The sequence below is a fragment of the Idiotropiscis lumnitzeri genome, chromosome 19 (assembly GCF_059441095.1).
Source record: "Idiotropiscis lumnitzeri isolate Australia: NSW breed Sydney's pygmy pipehorse chromosome 19, RoL_Ilum_1.0, whole genome shotgun sequence".
In the NCBI taxonomy this organism is placed as follows: domain Eukaryota; kingdom Metazoa; phylum Chordata; class Actinopteri; order Syngnathiformes; family Syngnathidae; genus Idiotropiscis; species Idiotropiscis lumnitzeri.
Window position 1 is genome coordinate 4547794 of NC_142409.1, and position 26971 is coordinate 4574764.

Consider the following 26971-nt stretch of genomic DNA (forward strand, 5'->3'; position numbering starts at 1 on the left):
TGCTATTTTTGGTGCGTCCGCCTTGCCCGCCAGGAAACAGTATCATACAGTCATGCAGATACAAACGGAGACGAGTAGTAATTAATACTCTAAGTCAGTGGTCCCCAACCACCGGGCCGTGGACCTCTGGCCACTTTGGGCCGAACCGCACAAAAACAAAAAAAAACAATAAAACAAGCCAGCGAGATGAATAAGGATCGACTATTTTTTTTCCCGAAGGAGAAAGGGAGACAATTTAAGTTAACTGAAACATGCTTTTACAATAGGAGCCACTATTAGAGGGATTTGTTAAGAGTGAGAACTTTTCAAATTAGCATATGCCAAAGTGAGGACATGCTGGAGATTCTTTTTGAAAATAGATAAATAATTTTGTTCAATTGGCTCACCTGGTTTGGCTTGATATCATCACTGGCAGTCAGGTATGAATTTCGGAACAATGTAGATGTTCCACAGGACACTTGAGTGGGGAAAAACAGACACTTTTTTTAAAGTGCTGAAAAGTATTTTGTTCTCATACAATTCAAGGAGGCAGAACTAAAAGAAATATATAAAATATGTAAAAACAGAGATATGTGATGATATAATGATCAAACAAAAGGAACAAAGAAAAGCATTATGCGTGGAGCGTTCCAAAAAAAAAAAAAAAAAAAAAGGGACAATGTGAGCGGCTGGAAAGAAAGACCCACCACACACACCTGCCATGCCATCTTTCCGGGATGTGTGCTCGCCTTTGTTGCTATGGAAACCGGCATTGGTTGCTGTGGAATCGTAGTCCATCTTGCGTTCCTTCAGACTCATCATCTCTCTTGGAGAGGCCGGAGCGCTTGCTACACACACACGCACACACACACACCCCACGCACCCACGCACACACGCAGAGGACAGCATGAGAATTCACATTTCCCTACACGGCCATTTTTCGGGCATGCCTGAGCATTCTGGCTTTCCGAGGTGCGTGATCATTATTCCACATTTAGCACGTCAGCACATACAGTAAGGTCACCTGCTAAACACGTGCACACAAACTGCTCATTTGACAAAGTTAACAAATAAAAATCGCTGAAATATAAAACAGGCAATTTCTATTTGTAGGTCTTTGGCGGATCCCCTTTTATTTGTTCTGCTAGAGTGGAAGTAACACTGACAGATTTATTACACCGTTTTGTGTTTATATTTTACCAGTTGTAACTTTTTCAGCGCAACTATTTCACACACATGAATGCATCACTGCGCACACAATTGACACACTACAATACTGTATTATTTTCTCTCTCTCTCGCTCTCTCTCTCTTTCTCTCAAACTGCAATGTAATCCCCTTATAGCATATTCAAAGTGCTTACTCAGTCCCTCTTATCTTGACACGCGGGATTGCCAGAATGCTGCCTACCTGCTCGCCTGCCCGAGTATCAGCCCCCTCAGTTTGCTTAGCTAAACATTCCTGTAACTACTCCACATATGTGTAGTGCATTAATGCACGGCAAGATTAGCCAGGGGCTTCAAAGTGAAGGACACTCTAAAAATACTCAGTCTGGAACAGTTCAGTCTGACTTTGCAGGTAACTGTGTGGCTGCAGTGGTGGACAACGTTACCGCATCATAGCCAGAGGATTTATTTAGCAAAAAATTCTGGAACAAACAGTATCCTACCAAAAATTTTTAAAATGACCGAAGAATTTTGAATTAAATTGAATGAATTCACTTTATATTATTTCCAATGGGACTTGAATATTTGAAATTAGAACTGGGAATTTTGTCTTTGGAAGTTATGCCGTATCTTGCTGACAGTGTCAATCAAAATAGAGCGCAATAGCGATTGCAATTATATTATTATCTCAGTCTGCTCAGATGAAGACGCTCCCTTTGTAATAGAGGAAGATTTGTTCATCATTTCCATGCAAGACTCTAAAAATAAGGGAAAAAAAACCCTTTGTTCTCTTTGGCATTCCCCCTATATCATGATGACAGCAGCAAGGCAAAACTACTCAAATCGAATAAAGGTTTTTAAACACATTTTCTGAAGTGTCTTTAGAAATTCTCTCTCTCTATTTGAACACAAAAGGACTACCTATTACGATCCAAGTCCTCTGTGCTTGACATTTAAAAGCAAAAAGAAAATTCAGCGCCTCTTATCTGCCTCCCAGTTTTTGACAAGAGACTATATTGGATGCACATAAAGGCAAAGAGAGGACAACTTTAATTAAAAAAAATGAAATAACAGCTTTAACTTGTTAAGAACATTACAAAGAACTACAATAGATTGGGGTGGCCAACACGATGACGTAAACGTGACCCACTCCATTGTTAGCCACAAAGCGGAGGACCATGACAACAGCCAGTTATTCACCGACTGGCCACAATATTAGGTACAGCTCCAGGTTGAATTGGCCATATGTCAATTTTATTTAGCAGCATACTTATGGCTATCTTATGCACTGGGTCTGGCTACCAACAGTCTTGGGCAATCTGCTAGGAAAGATAACACCAATATAAATGAAGCTAGCTAAGCTACAACAGAATGAAAAAAGTTACTAAACCACAATTAAGCTAGTTAGGTAGAAACTTGAGATAAAGTTTCTTACTATCGAAGCACTGTCATTGTCTGGCAGTGGCAGTGCACAAATCATATTTTTGAGGAACACAACCTAAATGTATAGGCCTATTTCACCTTTAGCATTGTCCTCTAATTTTCATTCAATTACTGCCAGGAACATGATGCTAGCTAGTGCTATGTTAGCTGTTGATGTTGTCAGAATGCAGACTGAGTCTTGATGACTACCTTTGCTGGCACTTTTGTGTTAACTTTGGGAAATATCTGAAAGTGCATCCTTTAATTTGGGCGGGGCACGTTGCACAATAAACACCAGAAGTCCTCGGTGAGGACTCGATATTTGATTGAAGTGTCCTCCCCACTGAATCGCTTATATGAAGCTGTTCAAGTTGAAAACAGCGACACTACTACCACACTCGTGAGAAATGTTGTTAAACAAGCAATGTCGCCACAACAACCAATTCCCGTGAAGGTTTCCTAATTAGTCACACTATGTGGAATTAATTTTTTTTCCTTTTAGTAAATATTGATTGAACATTGGCACCCGAAGGCGGGCACTGAACAAGATAAACACAAGACTTTTCATACATTTTTTTTTTTTAACACGAAAAATATCATTTGACACCCCTGGGATAGATTCCTTCAGGGTGAGCGCTGTGACCTAACACCTACTGAGATGTTGCCATCACCCCCGGTTACAGAGGCAGTCTAGCTGGGAGACTTGCTCTATCAGTTCTAAACACAGCAGGATCCCCACGGCGGCAATGGTGGACACAAAGGTCTCCTTCTCTCTCTGCCTCCCTGCCGGCAACACTGCCTGACACCTTCCCTGCAAACTCGTTACGTCTTCTTCACCCCAATTCCCTAACACACACACACACACACACACACGCACACACGCACTCAACCATCATTACCCCCTTCTCCTTTGATCCGTCTCTAGGGGACCAAATCATGGAGCATATGCAGGCAGAAGATAGATACACATTCATGTGTGTGCACAATCAGACGTAGAAGGGACAAGAAAGAAGGATTACAGGAAGAGTAGAAGGTGGAGGAGAGGTGAATAGATGGGGTACGTTACACTCTCACAAACACGTGCACACAAATATGGTGAACATTTCAATGCCACCGTCCAAGGTCAAATCCTCATCCTTGCATTAACGGTCTTTTAATACCTAATTCTTCTCTCAGAGTCTGTTTATCATCACTCTCTCTGCTGGCTCCACACACACATACATGCATGAACACACACATGGCTCCCTCGCTGGGTCCTTGAAGACCCCTCTAAGCTGGGAGGAAGGAAAAGTACTTTTCTGCCTCATCAGCCTGCTAAGCCTGATGCGGAGAAAGCAGAGCTAAAGGCTCCTTGACGACGGATGCTAACAGCTAATACGCAGTTTGCAAAGCAAGAAGGCCACTGGGCTCAGGCTAAAGGCTAACGGTAATCATGCTTAAAGTCTGTGGGTGGCGAGCACAACCTCTAATAGCTCTTTAGCCCAGATGTCAGCAGACTGACCGCTAAATGTTCGATCCTTCGTCATTCACATTTCTAATGTCCAAGGCAATCCATTCCAGGAGGCAACACGCAAAAAGATGTTGTTTTATTTAAGCCTTGCCTATGCAAGCTTTCACATGAATATAGCGGAGTTTAAATAGATGTTTTTTTGAGCATTAAAATTAATCAATGATGAAATAAATAAAAAAATATATATAAAATATATATATATCATAAATTTACCGTTATTCTGAGCACGAAAAAGAAAAACAATGAACCATTAACGATATAAATCAAATGTATCGCACTGGTGTGGTATAACAAAATACATCAGGAGAAACTCAATTTCTCTTAAATAGATCATATTAACCCACAAATCAACTTTCAAAATAGCAGACACTCAAGAAAAAACACTTCAAACAGCACTAAAAAGACCTTAGACGGAAATAGTCAGTGAACGGAATGACACACCTTTGACTATGTGAGAAAAAGCGCAGATTTTTACCGTGTATTTTTTTTTTTTTTTTTAAGTACGTTAAACAGTAGTTCAAAGAAGACTTTTGTAAGTGGACGTGAACTCTGCAAGCCCCCACCCAGTGATCTTGGCAAGCAATGTAAGATTGTACAAGGTTAAATTTTGTTCAAATTAAATATTAAACCTAAACTTGAATGACTTCATGGGAAGAATTTTGCTGGTCATAAATACCCATTGGTGCAATTATGGAATGATGGTGACATCATAGCTTACGCATACACATGCACACACGCACTCACACACACGTTATTATAAAGACTAGTCGTTTACTCACCGGAGCGGTTGTTTGGGGATGTCCTGATAGGGGACACGGAGGGAGTTCGAGAAGAAGAGTATGGTCTCTGTCGGTCTCGCTCTATTGTGGAGGCAGAGCCCACAAAATGATACTGGGAGTAGCCATCCTGGAGTAAAGAGCAGACATTCATAATTATGAGTATATAAGGCATCGTACCGTGCATGTCTATATTATATATCGCTGCTGTCGGGCCAAAACCTCATAAGTCACATTTTGGTGGATTTCATATTTTTAAAAAAATATGTAATATTGGTCAGTCCACAAGCATGGGTGTTACTTTTACAATTTATGACCAATCTAAGATGTTGAAAACGGCTTACCACAACGGCAATAAAAAAAAAATGAATACTATTGTTGAAAAGGTTTTAGGTTAAACCAAAAACAGTGTAAATCTATGAGGAACAGCAACGGCTTCAATCAAATAATTGCCTTTGCTTCTCATCCTCGGCTGTATGCTCTAAAATGTACTTTTAGTGCCAAAATTGACATAATCACATCAATCACCTCTTTCATCATCAAAAATTAGTCTGAACACCGAGCGGGGAAAAAAAAACCCACCCACAACACAACTGGCCAACACAATTGAAGACATTTGCATCAAGCCTGCGCATCTTCTTATGACTTTACTGGCAGGGACATTTTAACACAACAAGTTGGCGTGAATAATTACTGCAGTGCCAATGGCTTTTCTGTGTATTGGTTTAGCCGTGATTGGAGCAAAGCACTTTTCAAAAATGGATTATGACAGTCGGCAACAATCACAGAGCTGGAACCCAATTCAATTTAGCATTAAGATAATTGGCTACCTCTGAATGCAAACCACGAGCAGATGATAAAAATATAAATGGAGATGTGCTCCATCATTGCTTGGCTGTCTGGGGGGCAGGAGCTTAGCCGTGAGTTCTGGCGTGCGTACATCGGGGTTGGAGGTGCCGTGGTGGTGGGCTGAATCGTTTAAGCGGAGAAGCTGGAGAGGAGGAGGAATTAGATGAGGCAGAAAGAGAAGGGTGGAGGACAAGTGAGACAAAAGATGACAGCACGTAATGAGAGCGGGGAGGTGCGGGGAGAGTAATGGCGGGACAGTAATGAGCGAGGCAAGCGGAAAGAGATACCGAGCAAAGGCTCAAGAAGTCGACTGTGTCCTCCCTTGACTTTTCCGCCAAAGCAATGAAGACAAATAGAAGGCGGCTCCTCTGACACCCAGTGCCTCAAAATGTCGATCCATTCGGGCCAGCCACACACTTGCCATGTATCCATCAGTTCCCAGTTCCTCCCACCCTGCGCACATCTCATTAGAAGCCATGTAACCTCCTGATGGCACATGCCGCCACCCCGCAATTGGACACTGTCAAAGTGTCATGTTGCTCAAATGAACACGGTCGCTGAGTATTGAATAATGAATGCATTTCGCCGTGAGTGATGGGAGCAATCTGCCGCCCGTGGATGCCGATCTTTCATCGGGTCTTCGAATTGAGCTGCGAGGGTCTTTAAGGGCGCGCACGAGCTACACGAGGAATAGTTAAACATTCGACTGATTCAATTCACAAGATTGATTATAGAGGAGAATACGTATGGGTTGCTTTTACCAAGGCGGAATCAGGTCGAATCATTATTAGCACGTCTGCCTCACAGTCAAGAGATGGGTCTCAATCGCCGTTGGAACGCCCCTTTGTGGAGTTGGGAATCGACACCGTTTTTTTGTTCAAGCGGGCCAGCTGTTATAGCGATTAGCATTTCTTCTTCTGTTAGGGGTCTCACCTGGCAACTCCATCACCCATCGACGTCTGTTCTTTCTAGCTTTGTCCCCAAAACATCTAACTGGCTCTAATGTGCTCATTTCTGGTCTACCTCGTCACTCCTAAAGACAACCTCAACATCTTCATTTTCCGCCATCACCAGCTCAGGTTCCTGTCGTCTCTTCGGTTCAACATTCTCTATAATTTGCTTCACGGCTGGCCTCACCACTGTCACACAAATGTTCCCCTTCCTCCAAGCGGAGATTCTTCTCTCACCCGATCCCCTGAGCACACTCACCATTGCTCTGGACTGTTCACCCTACGTATTGAAAGTCCTCCCCGCTCGCTCTGTCTTCCCCCCTCAGCCACTCTCATTCATGCACGTCTCACTTGGGCTCATCTTCATTCCTCTACTTTCACTGCAGATCACAATGTCATCTTGGAACATCACGGCCCACGGTCCAACACGAGACTTTTGAATTATTGATGTGGATGAATTTGCTTAATTCATACGACTCACGTCATTAAGCAACATTTTCGGAAAGTCTTGAGGGGATCTTGTGAAGAACGCCGATTTTTTGCTTAAATGAAGCGGAAAGAATTGCGCTGGTTGGTCCGTAAAACAGAACGACGTGGCATAGAGTCAATAACAACAATTAAAACAATTCACTCCACAAGTCATGAAGGGCAAAAATGTGATCGTTTCAATTTAAAGCCATCCATTTTCTGTAAAGCAACCATTCTGCGTGTTTTTCTCCCCGTGACTCCCGTATTAGTTTAAGGTCAGGCAGCTGAAAAGCAAAACATGATTACAGCGCTAATAATCAAAATGGATGTTTAAACGTGTATTTGTCTTCTATTCAGTGTTTCCCTCGCCGTTTCAGATTTTTTTTACGGCGTTGGCTGCTGTACGTGACCTTTGCATGCTTTATTGAGATTGACTAAAATACTGCCGTTAGCTTTCAATTGAGTAATCGCAGCACACTTTTTGATTGTAGCGCTGGGCTTCTAATTCTCATCTATGCTTCCCTGCTGTTTCTTCTCTTACAAGGAAGACAAGTTCACTTTCAAGTCTCTCGTTGAATCAATGAACTGAGTGGAAAAAAAAAAGTTGAAAGTTGCGACTGAATGGGTGTCGCTCGTCTCATTGCGGCAACAATGTGAAAAAGCGCCACGTTATGACATTGACACATTTTCTTTTCAAAAGGACTCACTCCATTTACAGGAACATACATGGAATCCTACACAGTGACCTCACACACACACACACAAACACACCCCTACACACATTCCAGGTCTTGTCATATCACACCAAGACACACCCACACATCCAATTACACAAGCCTGGACCATATTGAGAATCTGCCACTCTTGCCAGGCAGAACATCTCTCTGGCGCTGAACTCTGACTATCAAGTATTTTTTGGTGATTTGTGCACATTTTGCAGCTTATACGTGCATGTGTGTGAGCGAGCGATAGAGAGAGCATTGCTGATTCAGTGCCAGGGCAAAAAATTTTTTATGAAGAACTGAGGCAAACGGGAAAATGCAGTGCATAATTCAGTCTTTAGTTTATTTTTGTGTGTGAGTGTATTTAAGTGTGTGAATGGGCTCATTAAGTCCTGCTGGTCCATTCAAGAAAATGTCACCACTTTGTTTTTGCTCGTCAGTCTGTGACCGGACAATACTGGACAGTTGTCGTTGACGCGGATGGCCGAGCGGTGGAACCCCTCCAAGGAGGAGCGCAAACACAAAATGAGGACATAGAAGTCATAGAAACCAAATAAATTCGGGTACAAGCGACGTTTGAAAGCACACTGGAGACTTTTATACATGATTTATCTTTAAGGCGAGCGCCTCTGTTGCTGAAAACAGATTTGGGCTTTGGTTTATTAATGACTGCTGCACCACTGATCTTTCAAGTCATCTCAGATTGGCTCTTCATGCAGTGGCTGTTTATTTATGGGCGCCCTCATCCAACCAACATCCACTGCCTCCTTTTCTGCTCCTGTGGACTTGCTATAGGAAGCGATAAACTCTACTTAGTCCTGTGACTGTCGCTTGACAAAAACAAACTGGAAGACAAACATGCACAAGCCACATCATGATGCACTCTGGGAATACTTTGAAAAACAAGTCTCAAAACACTCATTACGAGAAATAAACAAGCAGACTTATTAATGACGGCCCTGGACTTTTTCTAAAGGTTTTTTTTTTTTTTTTTTTTTTAATTTCTCATCCAAAAGCACCCCAAAAAAAAGTCTCCCTACTTTTGCATTTGATCGCAAACATTTGCTAGAGACTCTTCTTGTCTAAATTGTATGCTAATCCATGTCTGGATTGGAGGCTAACAGGATTTTTGGCTACCCCAAACATCCATGACCTAATATGTGCATGCAAGGGAATAATGCAGGGTTCTGGACTGGGATGATAAAGCCCAAGAGTGGATTTTGGAATGTAACAGTTGCCACAGCAACTAAGTAAAACTTTTTTTTTCTTTTTTAGTTTAGCCGCCACAATTTCAACCAGCTTTTAAAAGCAGTGACTCTTGAAGCAGACCAACAAAATGAACAGCAGTTAGACAATCCAAACCCTGTGAGCTGAACGGTATAATAGTTGCAGCCAAAATAAACCTTATTTGACCCGCATTATTGAGTCCTGACCACCTGAAGAATTAGAGGAAAATAAACCTGTCGGTGTTGACTTGCAGTTCACACACATCCCCACCGCCTTGACAGTTGATGGCGTCGTTGAACTATTAGGAGACTCCAGCTTACACGACATAAAGACAGAAGCCAGGTCAGTTGAAGAAAAAGAGAATAGGCAGGAAGAAAAGAAAAAAAAAATCAAAATGTGGTCTCACGGCCCGAGTTGAAGTTGTGGCCTGTGGCAATATTCCGAGGTAGTCTGCCGGGAAGTTCTTGGCACGATTGGCTGACAAGTTTTGACGAGCCTCGCAGACGACGCATTGTTCACACTTCTGGTCATTGTTCACGCCGTTAGCATGCCGCGTTTCGCAAAGGCTGGCCGTGAGACGGGTGCACTTGGCGCGCAGACTCCCTTACAAAGAACAGGATAGAGAGGTTCTCGAAAGATGAGAGGGTAGAAGAAGTGAATGTTCATCAGGGTCTCGCGAGAGACGAGAGAGTGGCCGCCCGAGGAGGTCCGGCATCCAGCTGGACTGTGGCGGCAAGCGCGAGTGAGACAAAGGAAGGTTGGCACTTATTTTGGACGAATTCGACTCCCAAAGTGGAGTGAATTGAAGCTTTGAAATGCTCAAATGATTCCTAACATAAAGCAGACTATGTTCAACATCGTCCTGTGCTCATCTTCGCATTTTTATTTTGCTTTGCATTTCTCCTTACCATTTTGAGAGCAAATTTGGCACGCCAACGCTACAACTACTTCACAGTTGAGAGGTCCCGGATTTGAATCTTGGCTCAACTTCTATCATGAGTGGTGTTTGTATCCCTCCCCATGTTTGCATGTTTTTTTCCCCCTCTGTGTACTTTAGTTTCCTCCCACTTTTTAAAAATGTGTGTTTGTTTAATTGAAGACTTTAAACCCCGCAAATGTTTTAGTTTACATGTGCTCTGAAATTGGCCGACTACCATTCCAGGGTGGATAGTTAGTTCTGTGTATTTTTGCTTTTCTGCTGGAACAGGACAGCAAACCTCCTTAATTCCATCAAACATCTCGAGAACAGGCGCTTTTAGCACACAGAATTGCACACAACTTTTCACTGAACAGTCATTAGCGACAAATGAAGGAAACAGAACTCTCATCACCTTTAATCAAGATGCAACAATGTGTGTATTTATTATTTGAAAAGAAATATCCGAAGAAAACTTTTCTTTTGTGTGTGTTAAAGGTGCATGTGTGAGTAATGGAAAAAAAAAAAAAAAAGCAACTTAAACAAACAAGCACACTCACACAAACACTCCTCCAGTAAAATCTTCCTCTTTGTGTTTGCTTGTGTAGTTGTGTGGTGTACAAATAAGATTCTGTATTAATGGGAAATGAGTTTTCTGGTAGCCAGAAGTGTTTGGCGACAACCATTCAGTCTCAAGAATCAGTTTGTTGTCCGTGCGTTGAAAAAAAAAACGAAACCATACTACGCTGGAACTGTAGAACACAACATTATTGACTTTTTTTTTTTTCTTCCTGCAGAGTATAATGGTGCCAGCTCCAGAAACCATTGATCTTTAGTTTGGAGTTGGTTTTGACTGACATCAAAGATAGCAAACAAAGCGGGGAAGCACACGCGCACGCAAACACGCGCGCGTTCAACTGCACCGCGGTCAAACTTGTGTGCGCAAAGGTTATCGTCATAATTATACTTGAATCATTTAACTGCACCCCGATTATTAAGAAAACATTTTTCACAAACAGCTCTCCTTCCAGCTATCAGTTTGAGGTACTTAATATGCACACCCTTCACCCCACCTTATGAATCGGCTCGCATGTCGCTCCCCGAAACATAACCATGGACGCACTTAACACAACTCATCCGCGTTTACTGGAGCGCTAATCCCGTTAAAAAGATTCCGTCGCCATAGAACGTAAACGCATGTTTAATCACGTGCAGGGAACTCATTTACATGCGGCAAGACGTGACAATAATTGGCCTTAGGTGCTGCTATTTTGATTAGCAACAGAGTGGAGCTGGGCTCAATCGCATCGACGAACTGAGGTAATTACAGTGACATATTTTAAGGTAGGACTTTATTTGTCTTGAGACGATGATTAAGTGGGTCACGCAGTCTATTCTTGCAGATCCGCGCTTAATTAAACCGTGCTAATTATACACATACATATTGCATCACACTACTATGAATTAGATGAAACAAAAAAAAAAAAACTGCTTCATGGTGGGGTATTTCCCGCGATGCCCGTCATGCAGAGTCGCCACGGGCAATTTGTGCCAACGCGTCCCGTCAATATAATACAGCGTTTGATATACTGCAGCATGTGTTCCGGATAGCAGTGTGTTACCTTCTTGTAGAGGGAGCGCAAGTCTCTGTACTGCCACATGCTGCTGAGCACTTGAGAGGCCGCCTTAACCACCTTGGCCGAGTGTCTGAGGGAAGATACGGTTCATTGTTACATCTCCACCGTACCATTACTTCTGATAACATTCCAAACCGTTATTCCATTTCCTGTCAATATCACCTTGGAAAAGATATGTGGAGGTTGGGGGCTCTTTGAGAGTATGAGGGACATCGCTCTTTTCAGCAGCAAGTGATTCCCCTAACGCGGTTTCCAGAGGAGTAAAAAAAAAAAAAAAAAAAGAAAAGAGCCCACCTTATCCCGCCCTCCCTGCCATACACGCGGCCTCGACTTGGCCACTTTGTCGGCAAAATGACTCCTGAAGGAATCCGCTCATAAGCAATGGCTCTCTGGAGAGGGAAATAGAGCAGATGCTCACAAAATTAACAGTACTCTCCTGGTAGTAAATGTCACTTTTTGCTTAGTTCCTGCCGGTTAACGACAACAGCAAAAGTGCTTTAACACCTCCTGTATCGTTCCATTTTTTGGTTGAGGTTTGTTTTTTTGCATCATAACAAACCCTTCTTGTTTTTAGAACATCAATAAGACTTTATGAAAGATACATTCCACCTTGCTGGTCTTCCTCCTATCGTTGGTGCAACGTTTAATAACAGGTTCTTAATTTAAATAATGGAGCTCTTTTAGCTGCTTATGAAGCGGATAAACAAATTCATTTCGCGGCGAGGCAAAAGCTACATTTTGTGATTGAGGCAAGGCAGGGGGCTGCTGATAAGGAAGGAGCATTTCTTCTCAGTGCACCTATCTTGAAAAAAAAAAAGAAGATGCGTGAGCTATTAGAAGCTGACTAAACTCACTGAGAAATTTGCACTCTCATCCAGCCACGGCCTCATCGCTCTCTGTAATGATGCCCTTGAGCCAAGTTCTGCAAATGGTCTGTCCTTCTCACTGTCTCTCTTTCTCTTCCCTCTCGTAATAATAACTCATTGTTTGAGGTGTGGTTGATGTCACTTCTGGCAACCCTTGACTTGTTAGTTGCCATAGCAGCAAGGAAGAACACCCTGCTTCGTCTTCTGACCTATATTATTCCTCGTCGTCGTTTAGGTACACGTGAGTGCATCGGGATCGGCGGCTTCTCGGAACAGATTGCTTTGGACCGAAGAGTTTCCGCTGCAAATGCGATGGTGGGGCTTGATTCCAATTCATTCATTTAGACACACTTCCGTGGCACTAGTAAACTTAGACAATATGCGGGCACAATAATAAAATGATGCAGTAGTGTCGTACATTTTCATTTTTTCGTTTTCAACAGAAAAATAACAACAAATCATGTAAAATTATGCGGCGATCTCGATGGTTGGCAAAATATATTATTCTCTTCAATTAATGAATGGATGAATGAATAAGTACATAAATTAAAAAAACACACACAGGATACATTATATAGCCTATTCTTAACAGAGTGTAACCCCTCCTAGCAGTTGAAGGTGAAGAGCTAATATTCTCTTCATTAAACAGTATATCACAGCTAAAATGCTATAATAACTTGCCGCACCTTTTTGATCAGCTCCATAAAAGAAAAAAAAATTGGTGTCCACTCTCTACAAATATTTTATAGCATTCTGGAAGTGTCCTACGTGAGGGTAGTATTTTATAAAATTTTAAGCACGAAATAATGCTTCATCTTCCTGAGTCGTTAGACTTCCTACAGCCTCTGGAGTGCGTAAGAGGATAAATGCGTAAATCGGCAGGAGAAAGCGCTGATGACCATATTTTAGGGTTGCTGTACCCAGCGCACACGCACTGTAAAAAAGTAGGATGAACTCAAAACTAAAGGAAAAAAAAAACTTCAAAATCAACTAAATATTTAAAGTATTGCTAAATTAAAAACTCCTTCCCGGATGGTCAACAAAGAAATGAGAATTTACAGAACTAATGTCTTATTACAGATATAAGTAAAAACAACTTAGCAAATTTGTTTTGGAGCAAACAACTTGCTTGCTTTGTTGTACTAACAAACATTGTTGCCATAAATGTCAATAGGTCATTTTTTAAAGTTGGTTCAACTTGAATTACTTAATTCCAGTGCTGGGCAATTGACCCTTTTTTGCAAGTCAGTCCCCCGCTGTTTGGCCGCGACCGAGTAACCTTCCGGCCTCGACCCTCCGGATTTATTCATAAAAATTGACGGCAATACATGCTGGCCAAAAGCAAAGAGTGAATAGAAAACAGAAGAATGTCCAAAATCTGGGATCATTTCACACTTGGTCTACAACAAACTTTGAGGTCACACATTCACAACTGTTTTACAATAAACTGTTTCGAATTTCACATACCTGTGACTAAAACACAACGCCTGAAGTTGCTGCAGCGAAATCTTTCCTCTCTCTCAACCACTAAATGTCGCATCAAGCAGATTTTTGTTGTTTCTACCCCTGAAAATATCCTCCCTTTGGTCTCAAAACACCAAAATGACCTTCATATGACGAGTTTGTAATACTCACTTGTCTCCTTTACTTCGGGCGATGCCGATCAGTTTTTCAATTCCACCAGCGTCCCGCAGGGCTTTGGCGTTCTCCATATTTTTGGTGATGACTTCATGTAGCGCGCAGCAGATGGCAGTGACCGTGTCGTCAGACATGGTCTTGCTGGGTGGCCCTGAAGTACTCGAGGTCCCACTGCTGGTAGCGTTGTTGTTACTGCTGCTGCTGCTGCTGCCTGGTAGCCGATGGATCAAATCTCGCATGGCATATTTACCTGAAATAGAAAACGGAGAGAGTTTGTTAATTTATTTTTTTATTTTTATCACTTATTTCATCGGAGCACATAAGGGGAAACTTGTACTTAAAAAAAAAAAAAAAAAGTACAGCTTCTACTGTGAATTTTAATGGATTTCATGTAGATTAAGTTGTCTCAGGATCATGTGGCCTTTGGGAAGTCAGTGCGTTTTTTACTTTTTTTTTTTTTTTTGACAACTCCTCTTGTCCTTTGAGCTTTCTGTTGCCAAATGTTCTGCCTAGCACAAACATCCTCGTATTTCCTCCATCTATCCACTGTTTGAGAGAACGTAACAGAATGTATTATTATTAACAATTATTATATTATATTATATATTATATATTATAATGTTATTATTATCTTATATTATTACGTTATTATAATTATTAGTAATTTGAGCGTTTATAACCTCATTTGAGACAAGTTTCGAAGAAATCAGAAGTACAGCAAACACTTACGACTTAACGATGCGGCATGCTCACGCACTTTGACTTTGCAATAATTCAATGGACTTAAGTCAGGAAGTGCTGTGAAGGAAATTTAACAAGTTAACAGATCCTTTGAGTGTCTCAGTAATAAAGCAAACGTCTTGCACAGCGAGTGAGTGCTTGGATAACTCCATAAAGCTTTGGCCTGAGAGGCTCTCACTGTAAATCCTCTCACACGGCCGCATTAATGCTCACGCTTAGAATGCAATAAAAGGGGCCGCCTTGCGATATTTCAGTGAATAGGCTGCCATATGAGGAGACAGAGAAAGAAATGACATTCAGAGGATGAGCTGTTGGAGTAATTAAGGAATTGCAGGAGATTCAGTCAGATAGGAAAAGCCGTAACACCAGTGTGGAAGAACTCGGGAAGACATGGAAATCACATCACCAGAAAAACACACCATATAACGTGAGGTCAGCCGTTCAAGTAAGCTATTTAGGTGCACGTTTTTTTACGAAAGGTCACATGTTCATGCTCATCCTCACAGGAATGTCTCTTTGGTTTAGGTGGGGGGGGAAATGTTATACCTCTAAGCAGCCCAAAACATATTTAGTTTCTGTAATCAGGGTGATAATAGTGAAACAAGGTTGCCATATTTCTACTGGTGATGGGCACAGTAATCAATTAATAATTAATTCTACCATATGATTGTCTAACTTGCAGATCTCCAGAACATTCCATGAAAAATATTTTACCATAACATTTTTGATTTCCCCCATGGATGATGAAGGACATTCAGCCAAATGCCCATCATATTGTATTAGTATTTTTTTTTTCGGTCGTTGTGGGGCACAGAAGATTGTAAAAATCTATAGAAGCATTCTGTATATATTGCCTAACTCTGATTAGATTAACATTTTCAACCATGCTACTGAAACGCCATCCCTTAAAAAAATAAAAATTATTCGAATGAATATGATCTCAATGCAAATTAAATATTTAGGATCGGTTGGGAGTTTTTTCCCTTATAACGATCACATCATTTCAAGTTTCTATACTTTTCACCTTCCAATGAACTAATCAATGCTCGTAATTCATAGTAGCACTCAACAAACTTGATTCAAATACAAAGGGCAAACACTTTGTGATCGAACACAATAGATTTGGTTGAACATGTTTGTTGTTCAACATGTCAATTAAAATAAGGTGCACATGTTGTGAAAAAAAAAAACCCTTGTAAGAATTTTGAGCAAAAGTTGAGCAATTATTGATAAACCTAATTCACATTCCAACTTGGAACTTATGTTCTGACGAAAACTATGTCATCCTGGAGAAGACAAGGGCTGCTGTTTCACACTCTGAGGCACAATCTACCTCAAAATCATCCCTCTGTGGAGACCATTCGTGTAAAAAACAAGTTTAATCCTTTAGTGGACACAAAATCAGCTCTGGTTGCAATTAAATCTCACAACAAAGCATACACGTTCCCGAGCGCCCCACAAGAATGATAAAATGGAATATTTGTGCAGCCATTCATACAATAGAAGCATCGGGCCGACACTCACAAAAATGTATTACGATTTTATCGATTACTTGAAAGAGATTCTTTCCAATTTGAAATATTGATAAATAACAAAGGTTATGTTTGATTTTTACAGACTGCTATTTCAATAGAAGGACACAGATTACAACTAAAATGAAATATATTTACAAGTTTTTCATTTTTTTTTTATAGACACTTTCATAGCATTCATAGTGCAAGTGTGAATAGTGTCTAGAGCAGTTGTTGGTTCCGTTTTGAAATGCACTAAACATTTACAGCTAAAAAAAATGTTCAGGCCAAAGTTGCGCTTTCTATTTTAATTGCCACACCATTTATAAACGTGTCTTGAATCCTGGTACGAGCTACTAAAGGTGCGAAACGACCTGATTAGTCGACTAATTGCAACTATCGGTGACTAATCGACGAGCAAAAAGAATCGTTTGTGGCAGCCATTTTGTAATCCAACCCTTTCTCAGCTTTTTTTGCCTTTCTTTGGCCTTTCGTCAATAATAATGAGACAATATCTTTCTCACTGACCAATTCATCACTGTATTACCCGAGATAGTTCCCAGGCTTTGGGCAAAAACCATTCCTCCTGTCCGAGAAGTGCTGAAAATGACGAATAATGAAGATGTTCAGATGACACTATCAACCTTCAGAAAGAGAGCACACAAGAAAACATACAAGTATGCAACTGATGGAGAGCTCACTTAGGTGTGCACGTCGATGACACAAAACCACACACACGCGCATTCACTATGAGAATGAGTTGGAGCTTAATTGGCCCGGCGTTATCTCTGTCTGACAGGATAAGCAGAGGTTAAACGCTTGTTGTCTTTTAGCCAACAAAGTTGAGCTAAATTCATTATTTGACCAACTCCGACATTTCCTCACTCATTAACTCCCAATGGCTTTTATTTGATCAATTTGGGAGCGACTGACTGAATAATTCACCCGTGGCATGACTAACTTACTGACCGGGCTAATTTAGCGAGTGCCATCGCCAGATAATTGACTATGCCAGTGACGGACAATTTATTGAGTGAAGTACTGATTGAGTGAACAAGACATTTATCAAGCCACTGACTGAAGAGAAATGGTAATAATAAAATAAAGTGCTTTGTTACTGCACCAGCTGTTGTGAAATGCGTTATATTCGATTGTATTGTAAAAAATAATATCCAACATTCATCATTGCGGAGCATTACTTTGTCTATAATTTGGCAAAAAAAAGTACTTAATTACATATTACTCAGTGTTACTCTCAGTTGATATTTTCCGGAATTTTCGGTTTTAAGTTGAAACCACGCCTAATCAAAGGATCTCAAGTGAAATAAAGCAAATTCAGTTCAAAGACGCCTTGAAATGATCAAAGCTAACCTGTGTCCTTTAGGCAGACATGACGACACCCAAAACCAAAGGGAAGCTTCGAGATGAATTATTGATTAACAGCAACAAAGGGGAAATGTTGCATTTTCTCAGTCAGTGCAAAATTAACCAAAGAACCAAAAAAAAGCTGAATCAGTTGGTGCCCCTGCTTCTCTATTTTTTTTATTTGTGTGTGTGTGGGTGTGTGTGTGTGTGTGTTTCGTCGAGTGCAGTTTTGTCATGCATGCAAGAGGCAAGTTGGGGAACATCCTGAAACAGTTTCACTTGTGAGCTCAGAGTGCTGATATGGCAATGGCACAAAGAGAAGATGGAAGAGAAGTGATGCCTGAAGAGCAAATGAAAATATATTTTTCATGAGTCACTAGCTGTGTCAAAGCATAAAGTGACAAAGCCAGCAACTTTACGAGGTCGAATGCAATGTCGACTTTGTTTGATTGCAAAATCAAACAAATGACGCTGCACATGCCTCTTGTTGCACCAGTTAATACATGTTTATTACACGACCTCCAATTTTGCCGCCTCATCTGGGATACAGAGGCGCAAATATATTCCTGCGCTGCATTTACTTGTTCTGCTCCCTTTGAGAATTCTGCGCTTCATCAGGATTATAATGGCTGATTTGATTTAAAGAAATGTAATTAAACCCCCCACCCAACAACGGAGTGATTTGATTGTCTACCGGAGGAAAAGGGAGAGTGTTAGTGAAGTAAAATAGGAGGTAATTGTCTCAGAGAGATGCTCTGAGAGAGCAAGCGACTTGATTGGTGTAGAAATTCCGCTTAATGAGAGTAAAATAGGTTTGTTAAATACTTATCAGGTTAAAAAAAAGTGTTTATGAATTATTTATGATAATGCATCATAAATATTGCGCAGTAAATCCAATCTCATGATCTAAATGAGACTTTGCATGTCGCTCTATGTCACTTGGACAATAGGGGGCGCCAGAATAAAAGTAACAGACAAAAGTGCATTTTCTTCCTCTTAATAGTCCATCCAACAATTCTATACAGTTCATGTCCGAATCGTGGTCTGAGGTGAGCTGCAGCATCCCAACTGAGCTTGGCCAAAAGCTGTGTGCACCCTGGAGTGGATGCCAGCGTATCAGAGGGCACATTTTAAACAAACAAATCACTGTCATGAGCCTCTCCAGTTTTGTTTTGTGTTTCCGTGAGTCGGCTCTTCCCTGTGTTTATATATTGGTGCTGTTTCATTACAGGTAACAGAATGGCCTGGTCTTGGTCTGCCCGGACCTCGCCTGGTCTCCGTAACGTTTCCATTGATGGTGAACCCGTGATTTTGAATTTTTAATAACCCTAATATTAATGTTTTTGTAATGAGGGAGGAAGCTGGAGAGTCCTATATCACAATTGTGAAAAGTGTTTTTTTTATACCAATTATTTAACATTTGATGACATGAATATTACAAATATGTTAGTATTGATGCTATCAGACATACATTAATTTAACATTAACCCAACATTCTTGGCATGTATAAATGTACAAATGTGTGTCTGTGTTTCTTGACAAAAGATTCAAAGCTGAATAAAGAATATAAAGCACACCAAACTGACCAGATTCTTTTTAGCCCAGCGTGCGTCATCAGAGGCCAAACAAGCTATCTCGTGGCCTTATTCTGTTAAGCCTTCAAAAGTGTTCTGCTCACAAACCGAAGTATTGAAAATGCTCAGGAAACCCCATGATGGACCTTCTATGGCCGCTCTTCCTGCGCCTGAATTGTTTCAGCTGTGAGTCTTTTATTTCATTAGCATCTGCCTATCACAGCTCCGAACTTCAAACACTCACACTTGCAATCAAGCACTTAGTGAAATCCCGCCGGTACGCCGCTGCCGTTTCCACGGTAACGTCTCGGGCGCTGGCGTCATCATCAGTGCGAGACACAATGGGCGAGAGAGAAAGGGAGAGAGATGTTAAAGAGAGAGAGATGTTATGAGCTCATGTCTGAAATGGTATTAGGTAGAGTGGGCGTTGAATTAAGAAGGTATGGTTGGAGGAAGAATAATACTCGCGCTGAAGACGGGAAGGTGGGCAATGAAGGGAGGAGAGTGGGAGGGGAGGCTAACCCGACAATAGCAGCTGTGTGACAAGGAAAGAAAGAAAAGCAAATTTGCTGATAGACTTGTCATTTTGGGTGACAGTTACATTATATTTGACTTCACATATTTAATATAATCCCCAGTATTGCTCTCCCAATTTGAATTAAACGCTTGCTGCAAAACACAAGTGGAAAAAAAAACCCAATTAAATCGAGTGAATTAATTAAGCGTCTTGAATTAATACAGATTTTGAATTAATCGCTTTTCATCCGGCATTAACTTTGTTTTGGTGGCAAGCACAGCGTGTTTCTAAAGAGCGTCACAAAATAGCTGCTCTATTTGGAATACTGTGACGGCTGCTTGGCATTCCAGCGTCGTTCCCAATTCATGTGTGTCAAATTGCCATCTCCAAGTCAACGGGTAAGAATTGCAAAGACGGGCTGCGTTGCGGCCAATGCGACTCGTTCATCGTGACACGGCTTTATAGAATATTATGCAAGTCAAAAACAAAAGAGGTGGAAACAGGTGGGTACGAAACAAAATGGTTGAGCGATGAGATGAATGATGCTAAGTGACATCAATATCACATTAAAATCAGGTGAAACGGATGCAAATGCACACGCGGTCGTCAGCACTCACTGCTCGCTCTCACTTCTTCGCCCAATCTTCTTCTGTAACCATTTCTTGGCCAACTAACCCACCCCAAAAAAAATAATCTATCGTTATTTAGTCTCAACTCTCCATCCAAGCCCAACGGTGACAACATCAAACCTCACGACTGTAATTTGACGGCATTTGGCGAAAGACCAGCATCAATGCTCTGTAAAACATTTTGTCACCCACGGATAGTTTTTGACTAGATGTAAAGAAACAAAAATTGACTGCGAGGTTCGTCACTGTGTGTTAATAAAACTTGCGTACGAGGGCCAAGCAGGAAGGGGCTCGTGGTGTCTGGCCTCTACGTCTTTGCTGCCAACACCAATCACGTCACACCTTGCCGAGAGCAAACGCTCGTCTCGGAACCAGCTCTTACGCTTCTCCGTTTGCATCACTCAGATTTTGTTGTCATCTCAGTTCCCCGTGTTTACATACAGTGCATTCAAAGTGAAGTATAAATTGAGTTTGAAAACACCAAATTATTCACGATTCTGTCCCTAAAACCCATATTTATTAGGGGACTCTTGCCATAATTCTTTGCTATCGCTTTCTGTCCTGAAGAGGCTGATTAAGCAATGCAATAAAAGTTGATCAATTGCCTTCACCTCCTTTCATCAATTAACTAACTTTTTAATGATTTCCAGAAGAGATTGTATATCGTTCTCATCGTAAAAAACAAAACAGTAGAATAGCTTATCCAATTCTGTGACTGTTACAAGAGGTGCTTTTTTTCATCCATTAATTTAAATGGAGCCTTTAGGTCGATAATGTAACAGCGAATAGCTCATTCGAATCTGGTGCAAATGCCTTTTTAACGGCTATAACTCCTTTCACAAAAGCTAAAAAACCCAGTGAGCTCCTTGATATAGTTTACATTGATCGAACACAGTTTAAGGATTTTACCTGAAGTCCTATAAGGTATCGTTTAAAGTTACAAAAACTATTGTGCTGAAGCACAAACTGACTCGCTAACAAATGAAATCAAAACTTGGCGTCTGTGTGAAGTGAAAGCCATCTGCTACGATGCACCAGCGAGATAAATATTGCAAGGCAATGCGGCGCTCTGACAGTGGCATTAGTCTGTGTTCTTATACCACATCAACAGAGCCCAAAGAGACTCCCGAAATCCTTCCCCGCAAGTGAGGGAAGCATGGTTGCTATAGAAACCACTGAGCCTACCAAAATGCTGCGATAATTAGGCAGGAACAGATAAAGACACTCCCCTCCAAAAGTATTGGAACAGACAGGCCAGTTTGGTTAGTTTTGCTGTTTCATCTTTCTTGATCGATATCTTTGCTGCTGTAACACCTCAAATTTCCCCATTGTGGGACTAATAAAGGACATCTTATCTTATCTTATTTAACACCGACTGACCAGGAAGGCATCCAGGCGGCATCTGAACCAGATGCCCAAGCCACCTCATCTGCCTCCCCTCAGCGTGTAGGAGCAACACCTCGACTCGGAGTCCTTCCTGGATGATCAAGCTTCTCACACCATCTCGACACCGCGCACAAGAAATACATTTTGGCCGCTTCTAAGCGGGATCTTGTTCTTTCCATCTCTTGTGACTACAGGTGAGGGTAGAAACATAGAACGACCTTTCGGCTCAGGCCCTTCGTCACCACAACGGACCGATAGAGACACTTCAACTATCCACCGATCGATCTCCCGCTCCTTCCTGGACCACTCTCGCTCGACAACAAGACCCCAAGATACTGAGGCCCATGGTCTTAGTTTCAGAGGTGCCCATTTTCGTCCCGACCGCCTCACACTCGGTTGCGAAGCGCTCCAGTGAGGGTTGAAGATTTTGGAGCCGGATATTTCCTCTTTATACAAAAATGATTGAAGCGCTTTTGTACAAAGTACTTTTTGGCACATTCCAACAAAGCCTTCTGATTCGTTTTGCCAAAGAAAGGATTGCATCCTCAATTATAGCCTCAACTTCTGTCAATTCTGTCTTTTACAAACAGTCGCTTGTGATACATTCACCCCTGCCCTCTGATTTTTGGAGCCTTTAGACAGTTCTCACACTATCAAACCTTTTCGACGTCTGTTACTATATACACAAAAGTTTCATTGTCAATATTTGTGCAATGATTTGGATTGTCTCAGCTGCATGTTGCATGTTTTTCATCTACAGTTCTTACACCCAAGAGCCAGTCACGACAAAGTTGTAGGTAGGATAATTGTATCTTTTTTTTTTTTTTTGGAATGCAATGAGGTAAAAGTTTTGATTTGTCTTGAATAGGAACAATCAAGACTAACTGACCCAACCCCCAAAATTTAATCCCCCAACCCAACCAGTCACCCAACTCCACAAAGCATTTTTTGTTAAGACTTTTGAAATGGGTTACAACTTAGTTCTCTTTTGAAAGGCATGGACGAAAATAAAATGTACAAGACTCACCGATTAACTCCTTGTTCCGAATGTCCAGCGCCATATTTCTTAGAGCGGTGGCCACGGCGCACACGACTTTGTCGTTATCGATCCGCAGTAACTCCACCAGGATGGGAAGTCCTTTCTCTTTACGGACAGCAGCCCGGATATACACAGACCACTGCGAAGAAAGAAACGTTTCAAGGCAATCATCTTTTGGATCAAACCCTTCATGGATTGTGAGAATGTTTATCATGGCATGGACATGAGACTGCCAAAACCGAGCATGTGTTGCTTGGAGGGGCCCTTTTGCTCCTCAGTACGAGTTCAAATGATCTCAGAATAAATGGGTAGGTGTAGTGAAACGCCAGTGAGAGGCAGTTGAAACGCCCTACTTGAGAGGGAAATGGTATATTCAAGGGACATATGAGAGGTTGAAGTAATACAGCTGGCTCACAACTGATATATCGTGAGAGGCGGAATTATACGGAGCGCGAGAAGTCTTCAGAGCTTGGAGACCACTCTATCCTCCCTCAGTAACGATCATGCTACACTTAGATGGTTTTCTCAACCCGAGATGCCTCAAGTACTGCCACCTTGTGGGTCATCTGCAGATAAATGGAGCTAGGTCAAAGATAATCTGCCTTTTCAAATCACTTGAACTTCAACCCATTATTGTCTATTCCAGACAGCAATTGAGGGAAATAGGAGGTTACGTCATTTCGGAATGAGCAAGCTAGGGAAAATGTTGCCTTATCTTACAAATAAATATTTCCCAAGAGTGCACCTTCTACTTTCGCACACTTCAACGCACCAAGCCAAATAATTACCTACACATGCATATTCCTCTTGTCCACAATGTGACCTTCACTTCGGGTGCAAGTTTCAAAATAGTAAAAGAAACGTCATCTCATGGGAGGCTGTCAACCACATCCACATTCCCAGAACACCCATTTACAACCAACAATGTGCCATTTCAGTTGTGTCATTTCAAGGTTGCGCTCTCTCAATTTCTGTCTTGTAGCAAAAAAAAAAATAATGTATAAGACATCGCCACTTTTGCCCAAGGCTAACACCGCCTTTACTGATACTATCCCTTTGGACTGTAAGACTCATTTATTATTACAGCCAAGCGGCCTCCATCAGCCAGCCACAGTTGAACCTCGGGTTGACTCGGATTTGAAGGCTTTACAATCAAGTCATTCCATTCCGCTATACAATAAGATAAATCACAGGCTTCATTTCAAAGTTGAATCGGTTATTTTGTCTGCTCTAAATTAATTGGTGTTGGCGAATCTTCAAAGTTCATGAAAGTGGAATTCCAAGATTTGAACCAATATGACTCCGCAAACAAGAATTGCTTTGTCTTGTCGTTGAATATTTTGGGAAACAACTCCTACTTCTCATCATTACCTTCCAGCTGCCAGCAGCCAGGTTCTGCAGGGCTCCAGCCGCTCCCTCGAGGGTGTCGGGATTGGAGCATTCAGAGAGCAGGGTGAGGTAGGGCTTGACAATGGTGGGGTGCCAGAGCATTTGAACCCCTTTGGGGGGATCCACTGTGTCTGGAAAGGGACCAACGCCATCCCACTGTAAAAGAGAAGAAAGAACAAGATAAGATCATCTGTAAGGAAAACTGGTTTCAGCGGGACAGTGCAAGCTTGCTTTATTTCTTGAGAGAGAGAGAGAGAGAGAGAGAGAGAGAGAGAGAGAGAGAGAAAGAGAGCGAGAGAGAGAGAGAGAGAGAGAGAGAGAGAGAAAGAGAGAGAGAAAAAAAAGAGAGAGAGAGAGAGAAAAAAGAGAGAGAGAGGGAGAGAGAGAAAGAGAGAGAGAGAGAAACCTTAATGCTCGATATAAGTAGTAGTCAACGAATAAAGTATTAAATAAAACGCGCCCTGACACTGATTTTGTTTTCTTTATTGAAACTGAAGAAATGGAAATGGTGAGCAAGGGCAAAGGATTAAATAACGCAGCTGCAGCAACTTCATTTTTCTCTCGCAGAAATAAACCCAGAGCGCTTCTCCACAGCTCTATCCCTTTGTTTCGGTCACTTGGCCTGTCACTTCTTCTTCCTCCATCCTCTCTCTGTTTCCCACGCTCCTTCTTTTTCCTACAATTCACAGAGAACGTGTTCCACGTTTTCTCCCAGGATGATTGTTTCTCTCCAGAGTTTTGCTGCTTTTCTTTCCTGTATGCCCCACATTATCCCAATAAACCTTTCTTTGATCGTATTCTTTTTCCATTTCCAGGCTTCTCCCTCTTCTTTGAGTTTTCCTCCCCATCGACCTTCTCGTTCCGCTCTGCTGCTCCCCCCTCCCCACTTCATGGTAAACTAGCAAGCGTACGTTGGTGTATGAGAGTGTGTGTGTGCCTGTTTTATTTACATAAATTCTCTGATGGCAAAATCAAACACTTGATACAGTTTGAAGACTGAACAGTACAACCAATTACCATTTGTTGCCCGCAGACCTTCGAAGTGAATATGAATAGCTGATGTTTATTTTTGAATGCTGCAAAGGTGCATTATATTTCAGTTCCGGAAGAAAAAGTAAAGCCCTCACATCTATTATGGTTGATTTCAATAGTTGACATTTAAAAAAATTCGACTTTGATTTTCTTGACCTTTACACAAAGAGGATGCACCAAAAAGGTTTTATTTGCAACTGAGAAAAACACGTGAGGTCACTAATGTTGGAAAAAAGGCATCTAACTCGCAACGTGTTGTTATTCTTCCAAAAGCTGCTTAATGGGGTTGAGGTCAAGGCTCTTCAGTGCTTCCACACCAAAAGTCACCTGATTCGTTCAGGGTGGGAACTAATTTTTTCTTTGGACGCTTGCAATTTCCAATCCAACATATCTTTGCAAGATCAATAATTAAGACCTCAGCGGGAACTAATGTTGAGTCCATCTGCTTAATTATCGTAATTAATGAATTAAATGACTTTTGTCCTTACTGCATGTATTTTCTTAAAGTGAATAACTTATTCCTCCCGTTGGTGGTGGGAAATAATTGTGTGCGTGCGCGTTTATGTGCATGCAGCAGTCAATTAGGAGTGTTTAGCTTTAGTTCAGGCTCCCACGCTGCTCTTCGGCCTTGCTGTCAGATCGTCTAATAAATGATTCAGGGGACTACATTATCATCCAAGTGACTCCGCCGACCCTCATCTCTTGCACGCGGTCTGTTTCTCACTATTATCAAATGTTCTCCTCTCTTATCAATTATAGACGGCATGTAAAAAAAAAAAAATCAGACTATAGATTCTATTGGATGTCAGATTGCGGAAGAAATCTTATGGACGGCGACAAAGTCAACGCAGCACGCAGGCGTTACCTCAAACTAGTGAGTGACAGATCAATATGGAATGGCTTTAAGACTTATTCAGGTCACACATTTGCCACTTCAGAACAGGTACATGCGGTTCTGACTTTTTCACCCAGCAGAGTTGAGCAAACTTCAGCTTATTAACTTGAAAAAGCAGGAACAGAGTAGACAGAAGGGAGGAGGGTGAAGATACAATTAAGCTTTTGACAAGATCTGGCTTTAAAAAAAAAAAAAAAAAAAAAGTCTCACTAATATAAAGTGCCATAAAAGAATGAAAAAGTTGTCTGTGATCCAATTCATTAGAAAGGAGGCTAATGTACTTTGTGATCTCAGATTTCACACACGTCCCCGGTTTCGACTAGTGACACGGTGTTCTTGCTTCCTCATGAATGGCGGCTTCTACTTTCTGGACCATCGTGTGTCAGAACACTGCGTTTGGCGACAAATGAATGTGAATATGTGAAAGCAGAACTTGCAGCGCTGGGGTGCACCGTCATCACACCTTAACCTGAGTGAGCCGATTCTATAGGCAAGATTCTTCCAAATGAAAAATGGCTCTCATTTAATTAACGTTCAAGCGCAAAGTACTTAACTGCCCAGGGGCGGGGTTGCGGAGGGGTACTGGGGGGGAAACACGCCACCCACTATGTGACGGACAATAAAAGGAATAATAGTGAATTGTCATAATTACTATCATTAATGACTGGAGTGTTTTATTACAAACATTTACATGGAATATATTTCTAAAAGTTTGTAGATGAATACAAAAATTTAAGTACAAATTTAATTGTCAGCTTTAGTCAGAGG

The 26971-nt window shown here is 41.5% G+C and overlaps 1 protein-coding gene across 5 annotated transcripts in view; it reads right to left on the reverse strand.

Annotated features, from left to right (window-relative positions):
* The window catches only part of ctnnd2a (catenin (cadherin-associated protein), delta 2a), a 172055-nt gene that overhangs the window by 2648 nt on the left and 142436 nt on the right, over window positions 1-26971 (reverse strand). For 3 of the 5 annotated variants that reach the window (XM_088283197.1, XM_088283199.1, XM_088283202.1), the window contains exons 18-24: window positions 24259-24432; window positions 22876-23026; window positions 14123-14375; window positions 11607-11691; window positions 4856-4982; window positions 696-827; window positions 387-457 (exon numbers count right to left, since the gene is read on the reverse strand). In XM_088283197.1, coding sequence (XP_088139323.1) covers window positions 387-457; window positions 696-827; window positions 4856-4982; window positions 11607-11691; window positions 14123-14375; window positions 22876-23026; window positions 24259-24432 — 993 coding nt within the window. Of the gene's footprint in view, window positions 1-386; window positions 458-686; window positions 828-4855; window positions 4983-11606; window positions 11692-14122; window positions 14376-22875; window positions 23027-24258; window positions 24433-26971 lie in introns of all 5 variants that reach the window. The other 2 variants (XM_088283201.1, XM_088283198.1) reach the window with 1 other exon arrangement.